The following is a 13,224-nucleotide window of genomic DNA, read 5'->3' as shown; positions in this document are numbered from 1 at the left end:
CTATTCAAAGTGGTCATTATCCCCCTCCCCCACAATTTAGCGTTATTTTACGGTGAATATTGTGTAATGTAATGCACGAGTTTCTCGACTTCACATATTTCTTGCATATCAGACAGGATTATCTACCGTTTACACCGGTGCTAGAAAACTCTATCTTACACCCCCCATGTAAGACAAGTCGCGTGTTTTAAATAACGTCATTGACGCGACCCTTTTATGAATGAATTGCGTTCTTAGGATGACGTCACTTAACCGTTATGAATGAAATTGTCAGTTCATACGCTACTATAAGTAAAAAGTGCGTTATAAGAATATCCGTTTTTGTAATTTCTGCTTGAAAATAATTGACATGTTATATGCAAGAAAAAGAATCAAACACCGGTTGTTGGTACAGACAGGAATTTCTAGCTCTCGGGTGACTTTACAGCGGAAACTCGGCAGAGCCTCGTTACCGCCGTAAACAGTCACCCTCGAGCCAGATATTCCGGTCTGTACCGGCAGCCGGTGTAAGATTCTTATATTCTATTGTATAGAGAACAATAGTACAATAACCGGTCGGTATCTATTTGCAGACCTGTTAACCGGTCGGTAAGTGATTAACTAGACCGCTTTTAACAAAGGAGCCGGTAGGTAAAAATAAATATATGTTTATCTATTAAATAGATGTAGAGAAACTTCCTAGGTGAAAAGTATGTTTAAAAAATATAATTGAAATCGCGATTCAATTAATTAATATGAATCAAATGATGCTTCATTTTTGCATTGAATTGTAGTTTTACTGCAAGTTTTTTTATTGTTGTTGTTAGTAAGTGCCAACCCCTGTAAGTCGAAAAAATATAATTGTCTTAAGGGAGTGTCTTACAGTCTCACTAACCTTTAGTTCATATGTAAATGGGACCCCCAACCAAACCACCCCCCCCCCAAAAAAAAGACTTTATTTTCGCGTGATCTGCCACCGAACATCTTGAATCCCACATAATACTAATAAAAAATAGAAATTATATATATATACATCGCTATTTATCCGTAACCTGGTTTATATTAACTGCGTCATATGTCGTTTATGAAGTCAAGTTCTCCATACAAACGTGCTCATTTAATCTTCAGATAATTACACGGACACATTTACTTCACTTTCTTAATTGGAAAAGGAAGCATTTCTAATTGTTTACAGCTTTGTCTGCATAAAACCTCCGCTTTTGGATGTGAGTATTTTCTTGAAAGTTTTTACTGTTTAACTACATGTATAATATTTATTATGTAAAGTAGACATTGTTTAAATCTATATTTTAGTATCCTTTCCTTTTCTTTCTCAAAAGGCAGAGGTAATTTCAGATCAGATTAAAATGTAAAAAAGATATGTTTAACTAGCCAAATGAGACCGCTACTACTTGGTTAAAAGTATGAACAATCAGCGATCAGATCTGAAAGTGAGTGGGCTGAAAAAAAAACTCAAGTGTCAAATTCGATGAACTAGACGGTAGATACACTATATAAGGAGATCAGGAAATAGACTTTTGTACGAATGCGCTTCCGAGAACAATTAAGCTCCTTGTGAAAATGTGAACCAACATATTGTGAAGTTGTACATGAAGGAGTGATAGTGTTTATTTCTATCCGTCTAAACAACGACGATTTAGTAGAAATATGGATTCATCAAACAAATCCGAGATAAGGATTTCATTAACATTGGCAAACGACCATGAGACTGATAGTTTGTGCATGCCGTGTCTCCAGGAAGAAGGACAGAAAAATAAATCCGTTGTTTTCTGTTTGGAATGTTCTGAGCGTCTGTGTAACAGCTGTAGACAACACCACCGAAAATTAAAACTCACTAGCACTCATCATTTACTGGATATTGAAGATGACAGCAAGACTCCAGCAAATAGTTCTATGACGGAATCTTGTCCAGAACATCCGGGTCGATGCATCGAGTACATCTGTGAAGGTCACCAATCACTTTGTTGTAAAACGTGCAAAGATATAAGTCATCTCGGATGCAATAATATCAAATATATCTTAGACGAGGTCGACCAGTTTGCTGAAAGTGGTGAAATGGGTAAAGTAGAGAAGTCTCTAAAAGGTTTGCAGACAAAACTTACAGCCCAGTTTCAGACTAAGAAGATACACTCTGCTAATATATCAGATCAAGTTTCTGAAACACTAAACAAGATAAAGACCGAAACAACAAATGCTATAGAAAGAATTAGTAAGCTTGCTGAAGAAGCCGACAATACTGTAAAGATGAAAAGTTCGGATGTAAAAAACAAACTTCAAAACGAGATAGATACGATTCAAAATGTACTGGAAACATTAAATGACACACAGAAAGTACTAACTACAGTGAAACAAAATGCTAGGCAGCCTCAAGTTTACATAGCTTTTAAAAAGGCTGAACACCAGTTGGATAAGTATGCTTTATATGCAGATGAAATTGAAAGTAACATGAAAGAGACAAATGTTCACTTCAAATTTGATAAGACATTTATATTGATTAAAGAAAATCTACACAGCGTTGGTGACGTACAAGTCGGCAAGAATGAACGCTCAGATAAGAAGTTACAAAGACAAAGTTCCGTGTTACTCCGAGTCGATTCAAATCAGCGATACCAGAAAAGGTTGTCCTCTACACCATCAATATCGAAACGAAAGAAGGCGATTCCAGTGGGTGGTCATTCCGTCCGGATTCCAGGTGACAAAACCACGTGTCATGTGACCGGCAGTGAAATTCTTGAAGACGGCAGAATTCTCCTGGCCGATTATCACAATAAGAGTATAAAACTTTTTAACAAGAATTGCAGCTACATCAGCCACATAGTGCTCACATCTAGACCTAACGACATTGTGGTTACAGGAGAGAAAGAAGTTGCAACTTCCCTAATTGATGAGAGCGTCATTCAGATAATAACGGTCAACACGACCCTATCTTTGTGCAGACGCATAGACACGGGTTTTCCTTATCACGGTCTGGCCTATTGTAGCGAAGGAAAACTATACGGATCCACTTCAGTGAAGGGTGGAACAGGAGAAATACATGTGCTAGATATTACTGGAAAGATATTAGATTCTATCAAACATGTCACCGAGCAGGTCAACCTCGTTCGACCATCAGCGATCCGTATAGACAGCAAGAAGCATTTGCTGTATATCAATGATTTGGGAAGGAATTGCGTGTACTGTATGGACATTTCAAATGGAGAATCACATTATAAAGAGGTGTTTACCTACACAGACAGAAATTTAGAGCTTAGAAGTGGAATTGCCATAGACTCAGACGGCGATGTTTACATTTCTAGTGGAAACATGACTGTTCATCAAATTTCTCCCGACGGGGTCAAAGTTCACGAAATTCTGACTGCAGCCGACGGTTTGGGACTACCACATTGTCTAGCGATTTCATCACAGGATAACCACCTTCTAGTGTCAGAGTTCAAAGAGAATAGCTTCAAATTATTTGCATTAAGATAAAAATGGAAAATGGAAATTAAAGATTTGACAGCTAATTAATCCTTTTGAAGCGGGGTGAAACAAGACATAAAGGCGGTTTATGGAAAAGAAACTGGAAAGTGTGTACGTTGCATAAAACTGCATCTGAAATATGAATTTCCAGATACAATGTGAAGTATTAAGACATTGTATATAAATTATGCCAAAGCTATGTATATAACTAAGGCTGGTGCGTTTGCGACTAGCACGGATCCAGACCAGCCTGCGCATCCGCGCAGTCTGATCAGGATACATGCTGTTCGCTATCAGTTTCTCTACTTGTAATTGTTAGTAAGCGAACAGCATGGATCCTGATCAGATCCCGCATCCGCGCAGTCTGATCAGGAAACATGCTGTTCGCTATCAGTTTCTCTACTTGTAATAGTTAGTAAGCGAACAGCATGGATCCTGATCAGACTGCGCAGATGCGCAGGCTGGTCTGGATCCATGCTGGTCGCAAACACATTATGTTGGTTTTGTCATGGCACGGCTCATATTATCGCAACGAGACAAACTTGGTTACGGAGACAAAAATGACATAATTCCCACGGCGCGAAACGTTTTCGTTCAAACGGAAATATAATAGAAGTGTACATTACCTATACAACTATTAAGCTGGCAGATTTTCTTTTAGATTTCAAGTTGTACCAATTTATATTGCCTGACTGGTATTTATATCCCGTTTCGTCGAAATGATTAAATGTATTTGGATAAACGCCAGTGCCCTTAAGGTTGAACAAAACACAAAAAATACACCAAAAGATAACTGAAAATGTTTATTTTAATAACTTTACGCGCGGAATTTAATATGTAAAAATAATTGTCGTATTAGATTTACTGTAATTGATCGAACCATTATAGAATATTGGAAATGTATTGTATGTATTGCATTTAACATTCAAAGTAAGGTAATCATCAAGGCTGAATATAAATACAGCAAATAACCGTCTTATATATGGTGATATTAACCTGTTCAAATGTTTATAACCAATTGATTATACAGCACAATTCTATTTTAAAGTAGGGGATATTAATTCATAAATACCCGGTAGCCATGTGTATAAATTAAACGTCATGATTATCCAAATTAAGTGAAAATCAACATAATTAGCATTCAGTAGTATAAGATAACTAAATAAAACGATATATGTATCTGATAGATATATGTTACCATATAAATGTATTACATTGTATAAGTACATGTTCATGTATATACGTGAAATATTAAAATAACATACTGTATAGGCTTTAAGTAAAACTACAAATGACATCTCAATGATAGGATATTAACACTTAAAGAAAAGGAATTTATAGTTCATCCTTGTTTCATATGTATGTGAAAACATCAATAATATGTGTTTATATTCTCAACCAATGTCAGTGTGAATTTTCTTATACTTTTATATCTGGAAAAACCCGAAATGAAACTGTTCGTTTCATTTCGGGATTTTCCAAATATTATATGTTATTTTGGTTTTGGAGTGATATATGTGGATATATTACCTGGCAAGATTTTATATCACCCAAGCCGTTACATATATCACTCCAAAACCAAAATAACAATTTTATTACCCTTTCCATGCCGAGTCAGATTTTAAAATAAATCATTGCTTTTTCAATTGAAACGTCGAGATAAGATTCCTTTCACCACAACATGACATCACATAAATACATGACGTATTTGCTTTCGTACCTAACGAATGTAAACAATAGAAAGGGGATAGTCTGTCGAAGACACTTTTTTGTAATTAATATCAAGCATTGTCGAGGCCATTTTTGTTTTCAATACTGATGAGAATATTCATCATTACTTTCTTTTGGTAAATATTTTTCATTTGACATTTAAAAAGTGCTTGTATATCGGAATTTACACCGCGTAAAATCGAACCGTACGCGCATCGCCACAACGCATGTTGTTTACAACGTGGGGTACCAAACGGGTATATTTAGTGTGTATATTACCCGTCAGGCTCGGTAATATCAATTTCTTTCGACGGATCTATATCCAATCAAAAAGGTGGAAAAAATCTGGAAGGGTAATAAAGTAGTATACGACGTGAAATAATCTTGTTATTCAGGCACACCTGCTTTTAGAAATGAGCAATCAAATTTCTGCTCCATTTACCCGACCATTGTTCAGAGTATCAATCGATAATCGATGATTATAAAGCGGGCAAAATTTAAGAGCATGTGCCTAAAATCATTCTCCGGTGTTAGATTTTTGACGTTTTGAATAGCAGTAGATCTAGCGTGTTTTTATTTTTAACAATACAATTTTCTTATAAATAAATGGTTTGGACAGATTAATCGAAAGAAATTTATGTATCGCTTGGCTGGGCCATTATACGTACATGTACATGTATATTTCTTTAAGCTAGTTAACTATTGGTCTATATTCGGTATTTTTTATTTTGGAAGATTGACAAAAGATATTTATAACAACTGAAGAAAGTAGGGCTGAACGTGCAGTGATGTGTTGTAAATGTAGCAAAATGTAAACAAAGTACATGTAGTATTTTGACCTCCATACAAAATACTCATTACTAAAATTATACAAATTGCCAGCAGAACAAAAGTATTAAAAAGGTTTAAGGTTTATGCATATGGCAAACAAGTTTATTTCAGAAACTGTAACCAAATACCAAAAATAAGAAAGTTTTTGACAAATAAAATTGATAGTATTCCTGAGGCATAAATTATGCGCCTTTAATGCCAAATAAAGCCCCAGCATACCTGTTTTAAAATATATTCATAAACAGGATACACTACCAACTACTCAGGTACCCGTTCGTGCCTGAAATAATGCACGGAAGGGCACCTGAGGTCTTCCTCCTACAGTAAAGCTGGAACGTCGCGATATGACCTATACTGTGTCGATGTGACGTAAAACCCAAAAACAAACAAACAAACAAAATACTACAAACCTGCTTATTTAATTTACATTTTATTGCAATATAAAACAACTGATCGACAGCCCAAAACAGCTATGTGTAACTTATGTTAGTATTTTTTTTCTAACTCGACTAATTATTTGTATTTATTTCATGAAATTACTATTTTATTGTCATAAACTGTGGTTTATTCAGTATATACTACTTTTGTTTATTATACTTAAAACTTTACAATCCATAATAAAATGCATATTTTAACACAAATAAAACCCATTTGTTCAGTTTAAATTTACATTTTTTAAGTAATAAACATTGAAGTTAAAAGCCCCTTTCCTTTTATTTTGAATCCATATATCCAGATATGAATAAGTAATTATGTACATGTTCTTTTGTCCAAGTACAATTTGAATCTGTAAATAAATAAAAAGTTATGGGTTAAGTTTTTTTGTCCCAGTGGTATAAAATATCTGAAAAATATTTCTAGTCCAGTCATGTGAAAAAACACATTGGAGTCCCTTCAATGTAAGATCAAATGCTTTTATTTAGGAAATAGATATCAATTCTGAGTGCATTGTTGAATAATAATGCACGGTTAGAGTTCAAATGCGTAGTAATATAATCACGAAGGCCGATAGGCCAGAGTGATTAATTACAAAGCATTTGAACGAAAAACGTGAATTATTATACAATAATGCACGAAGAATTAAATATCTATTTCCATTCTAACACGTCAAGAAAAAATATAATTATTGTTATAAAGTTGGACTTTATGTTTGGTGGTTAAATTTGTTATCGCCTCAGATTTTCCAATAGAAACGTCCTTTAAAGGCCGTTCCAGTGGGTTGAAAAAAAACTGTCGTTAAATCCACCGTGTGTAGGAACATTTTGAGAATAACGAATTTTGAAAACGTTAATAAAACTTTGTTTGTTTATTTTATTGCAGTCTATAATATTTCAAGCGAAATACAAATTATTAAAAGTGAAATAAATATAAAACTTAACCCGTTTGCGACATTAAAATAGCGTACTTAATTTGATTGTTTTGCACGTGCTGTTTGGCGCTACATTGTGACGTCACGTAAACAACACTTTAAACGTCTGTACAGCGTTAACGACTGGATTAAAGATATTGGTGTTCGGATTCATTTTCTTAGTTAGACTATTTTCCTTCATTCTAGATAGTTTTCACAACAAAATTCGACAAAAAATTGTTTTTATTATATACTTATAAATGAAATATTGAAAAATATTGATGAAATAAAATGCGTATTTTCATTTTCCGTATTTTCACTGTAAAAATATATTTTTCACTGCAGTGAAACATATTTTCCGTATTTTCACTGGTGTCTTGCCGGACTACTTTCTTTTAAATTCTGCCACTCACTGTACACAAAATTTAAGGGAAAGTCTTTCCAATTTTAATGTCAAAAAAGAGAAAAATGTATATAATAAACAGAAAATTCAAGTTTTTTCTATAAATACATGATTTATTTTCATCTTGTGGCATGAAAATTACCATATTTCACTTGTGGCTACCGCCACTCATGAAATATTTATTTTCATACCACTCGATGAAAATAAATCATGTATTTATAGAAAAAACTTGAATATCCTCTATTTATTTATCAGATTTTTAAACTCAATGTGAAAATACACAGGGAGATAATTGTAGAATAATGCACGCTTCGGGACTTCTTTGTTTATATAGAAAAAAATCCGATAGTGTTAGAATTGTATGTATTTGTAAAAATATGGGCCATTATTTTTATATTAGGCATTGTGAACACAACCTGTAGCAGGTGAATATATTTTTGGTAAGAATTCAAATAAATGGTCTATTAAATATTTTTGACAATTAAGATGCAGTTTTTTACTTAGGAAGTAGATATCAATTCTGAGTGCATTGTTGTAGAATAATGCACGGTTTGAGTTCAAATGCGTAGTAATATAATCACGAAGGCCGATAGGCCTGAGTGATTAATTACAAAGCATTTGAACGAAAAACGTGCATTATTATACAATAATGCACGAAGAATTGATATCTATTTCCATTCTAACACGTCAAGAAAAAATATAATTATTGTTATAAAGTTGGACTTTATGTTTGGTGGTTAAATTTGTTTTCGCCTCAGAGTTTCCAATAGAAACGTTCTTTAAAGGCTGTTCCAGTGGGTTGAAAAAACTGTCGTTAAATCTACCGTGTGTAGAAACATTTTGAGAATAACGAATTTTGAAAACGTTGGTAAAACTTTGTTTATTTATTTTATTTCACTCCATAATGTTTCAAGCGAAATACAAATTATTAAAAGTGATATAATGTAAAACTTAACTCGTTTGCGACATTAAAATAGCATACTTGACTTGATTGTTTTGCACGTGCTGTTTGGCGCTACATTGTGACGTCAAGTAAACAACACTTTAAACGTCTGTACAGCGTTAACGACTGAATTAAAGCTATTGGTGTTCGGATTCATTTTCTTAGTTAGACCATTTTCTTTCATTCTAGATAGTTTTCACAACAAAATTCGGCAAAAAAATGTTTTTTATTTATCAGATTTTCAAACAAAATGGCGCCCTCAATGTGAAAATACACAGGGAGATAATAAGAACGGCGAGTGCATTGTGTAGAGGTTATTACATGGGGCAAGTGTGCCTTTAGTCCATATTGGCACACTTGGTGACTTATTTGCCCGAGGGCTTTAGCCCGAGGGCAAATTCGAACCAAGTGTGCCAATATGGACTAAAGGCACACTTGCCAAATGTAATGACCTGTTTATTGCATATGTTCCGCAGCATTTTTTCAGACTGGAATAAAATCAAGCAATAAAGTAATTGTTATATTTATATTTATTAATTGCTTGAAAATAGATATTTCAATGTATGTTTAAGCAGATAAAATATATAGTTAATCCACAGTTCATGTATTAAACAATATAATAGTGAAATAAATAAATAACTGATTCAAAGTAAGCGTCTCTTTCATGCGCAATCACAGAAAATAAAAATAAAGAAAGATATAGTTTCTTCTTTCGATTTCTATGTAATATGTCCAATTTCAGTCTCTATTTAAGCACAAATTGTACTGAAGCATTGAATGTACAATTTACAAACATTCGACTTGGATCAAATTTTCTGCCAGATGTTTCTTTATCCCGAATACATGTGCTTAATGTTCCATCTGGATGATGAACTATAGGGAGATTTAGAACCTGTGCGCCACTACTATTTCACAACTTTTCTCAAATTGTTCAATGTTGTTTAATGCTTCTTCGATTTCTTGAGATGCGGCTAACAACTCGTGTCCAACTCGGTATCAGCCATTTCTTGCTCCTCCATTCTGGCAATGGTAGATGTTGATGCAGTTACTTTGTTTAATGCGTGTGCGTTATCAGACATTGTTATCTGTTGCTCTATAGACATGGTGTTATAAGAGTTTAGTGACATTAGATTTTTATGTCCAACCAACTTGGCAACATGAATTGCTGGTACTTCATTTCTTAGTTGCTCTGTAACAGTTGTTTTCCTCCCACTGTGGTTAGTATGTCTACCAGGCAGTTTGGCTTTCTCTGACATGACTTTTGCAATTGTTCCTAACTTGTTTTTTGCCCATCGCCGAATTCATGAACCAGCTTATGTCACTTCCTGGCTTGTAGTTAGGATTCAACCCAACATAAAACCTAGAGCCAGGGTCTTCATCTTGTCTGGGCGCTTTTCTGCATATCGTTTGTACATTTCTACTGGACAGTCCTTGTCTCCTACAAAGCACATTCAAAGATAGTTAAGTCAATACATCAATATAAAACACAGTTTTTTCATAGTTAAAATGTTTGCGAAATTTTAGATTAAATTTGATTTGTTTTGAGTTGTTTCAAGTTTTAACATGAGCTGTGTATGTCCTGTCTATTTAGAAGATTGTTAATATAGATTACGATTTTTACGATTTTGATATCATTTATACGATATACAATGTATAAGTAAAACACCAATTTCATCGGTTTATACATAATAAACTCACAAACCTGGTTGTGCGAACATTTTGGGCACAAAATCCCTTGGGTCACTAGCGATGCCGTTTCTTGTTTTAGTCAGTCTCTCTGTAAAAGCTAAGTATTCTCTCCCTGATGCAGTTGTAAGTAGCTCTACATCTCCCACAACATTGTTTGATGCTCCTGTCTTCCACGTAAACCAAAGTGCTGAATGTTGTTCAGCCAGATAGTGGTTAGACAAAGCTTCAGGCGTTTCTGTAAGTTGATAAAAATAAAGATAAATCTTATAACAGTATTATGCGATAGAAGGCAGTAAATTAGTTACCCTGCTATTGTATATCTGCCATTATTCATATTGAGATCGAAAGAACTTATGCTGGTTTTTACGAATTCTTAGAATAGCCAATGCTGACAACAATAAATTGATAATTATGACTGATTGACAGTTGTATTGATTGACATTCAAACGATACGTCACAGTTTTCATGACGTCACTTTTACTGTGATAGTCTATGTATAGTGTACATGAACGGCTATTAATGTAAACAAGACATTTTAGTGATTTTATTGTGTGTTAATCATAATGTAGGATATTTAGTGGTTGTGGATTTCATCAGATTGTTCATCATTGACCAGGTAGATAGTTTATTTATAAACAGTATTACTAGAATAACAGCTGGATCTAGATCTACTGCAGATATGTCATTCTATGAACATTAGAAATATAACATGTAGGCTAAGAGCTATTAGATCTGATTTTATAAAGATGACACGGGCCATTTTCAGAATGATGCATGTTAAGACATAGCCTATTTAACTTATGGACCTTTACTTACCATTGCCAAGAAGCCCCTTTTGCTTCAAAATTGCGATCTCTTCACCAGTGAATGGATCTGCACGATTTTTCTTGTTGCCTTTTTCCGTGGGATTTGGATATTTTCCTTTTAGTCGCAAACCACATCACGGGTGTGCTTAAACGTATTACTGGTCATGATGTTTGTTCCGTAGTCGTGGTCCTTTAGATATCTGTTGACACTGGCGAGAATGCTACCCATACTGTCTGGCTCGTACTCGGAGCCATCTACCTTTCTCAAGTTCATAAAAAACCTTGCAAGCAACATATTTAGCTCAGTGGTAGGAATTTCTAAAATATCTCGTTCTTCTCCTTCAGTTTGAAACCAAGTATTCAGTCTGTTCATATCACTTTTGGTTTTCTTTTTTGTATTATCGTTTTTCATACTTTCAACAAAAGCAAAAGTGTCAGCTGGCTGCCCTTGTTGTTCGATTATATTATCTAGATCCATCAAGCGATTCGCCAAAGATTGCAACGTCCTTTCTACGGCCATTTTTTTTTTTGCAATGCGGTTGTCAATTACGTAACGTGTATATACGCGCTGACGTTCTGCCGTTACTGGACAACAGGTGCGTGATGACCGGAAATAGCCTCAATATGGGATTTTGGCACACTTGGCAAGTGCGCCAATATGGCATATTGGCACACTTGCTCAAATACGGGATATTCGCATGGCATATTCAAAAAAAAGAAACGCATTTTTGTTACTAATTATAGTAACATATGCAATAATTAGGAAATAGATATCAATTTTGAGTGCATTGTTGTAGAATAATGCACGGTTTGAGTTCAAATGCGTAGTAATATAATCACGAAGGCCGATAGGCCTGAGTGATTAATTACAAAGCATTTGAACGAAAAACGTGCATTATTATACAATAATGCACGAAGAATTAATATCTATTTCCATTCTAACACCTCATGAAAAATTATTATTATTATTATAAAGTTGGACTTTATGTTTGGTGGTTAAATTTGTTCTCGCCTCGGAGTTTCCCATAGAAACGTTCTTTAAAAGCTGTTCCAGTGGGTTGGTTAAATCTACCGTGTGTAGAAACATTTTGAGAATAACGAATTTTGAAAACGTTGATAAAACTTTGTGTGTTTATTTTATTTCACTCTATAATTTTTCAAGCGAAATACAAATTATTAAAAGTGAAATAAATGTAAAACTTAACTCGTTTGCGACATTAAAATAGCCTACTTGGTTTGATTGTTTTGCACGTGCTGTTTGGCGCTACATTGTGACGTCACGTAAACAACACTTTAAACGTCTGTACAGCGTTAACGACTGAATTAAAGATATTGGTGTTCGGATTCATTTTCTTAGTTAGAACATTTTCTTTCATTCTAGATAGTTTTCACAACAACATTCGACAAAAAATTGTTTTAATTTTTCAGATTTTTAAACAAAATGGCGCCCTCAATGTAAAAATACACAGGGAGATAATAAGAACGGCGAGTGCATTGTTGTAGAATAATGCACGTTTCCCGCCTTCTTTGTTTATATAGAAAAAATTCCGATAGTGTTAGAATGTAGAATAATGCACGCTTCGGGCCTTCTTTGTTTATATAGAAAATTGTCCGATAGTGTTAGAATTCCTTGTTTATATTTGAAGTTGTTTAATCTTTTAATATTGAAGTGAAATCAGCAAAAATAGTTCTACTTCACTTATCCAGGTTAATGGCACTCCACTGACGTTCACAAGCCTTAAAACATACAATTTGAATTTCTAATATAGATCAAACACTTAAAGCTACATTCCTCCTGATGAATCAAAATATTTAAATAAAATCAAACTTGAGAAAAATGTACTAAGATGTAAGGAAAAGTAAAAAGTTTGAAGATTCAAGTAATATTTTACATACTATGTGCGATTAACGACTGATTTTTCAGTATTTACAACTATATTTCTACTGCGTTACTAATGCAGCAAAGGCATATTTTGACCATATTTTGGTAATTCACATGGTTTTTAAGTGCCATTGATTAGGAAATAGATATCAA

At 34.1% G+C, this 13,224-nt stretch overlaps 1 protein-coding gene across 1 annotated transcript; it reads left to right on the top strand.

The window, feature by feature from the left end:
* The first annotated feature begins 1,448 nt into the window (after positions 1 to 1,448).
* Positions 1,449 to 8,993, top strand: LOC132756852 (uncharacterized). Its single transcript, XM_060747994.1, has one exon. It carries the CDS (start codon positions 1,648 to 1,650, stop codon positions 3,466 to 3,468), a length of 1,821 nt encoding a protein of 606 aa, XP_060603977.1. The 5' UTR covers positions 1,449 to 1,647; the 3' UTR covers positions 3,469 to 8,993.
* The last annotated feature ends 4,231 nt before the right edge of the window (positions 8,994 to 13,224 follow it).

This window comes from Ruditapes philippinarum, unplaced genomic scaffold (assembly GCF_026571515.1).
Source record: "Ruditapes philippinarum isolate M1 unplaced genomic scaffold, ASM2657151v2 ctg2286_1_1_1_1, whole genome shotgun sequence".
Taxonomy (NCBI): domain Eukaryota; kingdom Metazoa; phylum Mollusca; class Bivalvia; order Venerida; family Veneridae; genus Ruditapes; species Ruditapes philippinarum.
Note: the sequence above shows the minus strand (reverse complement) of the source record. Positions and strands in the feature narration are given on the sequence as shown.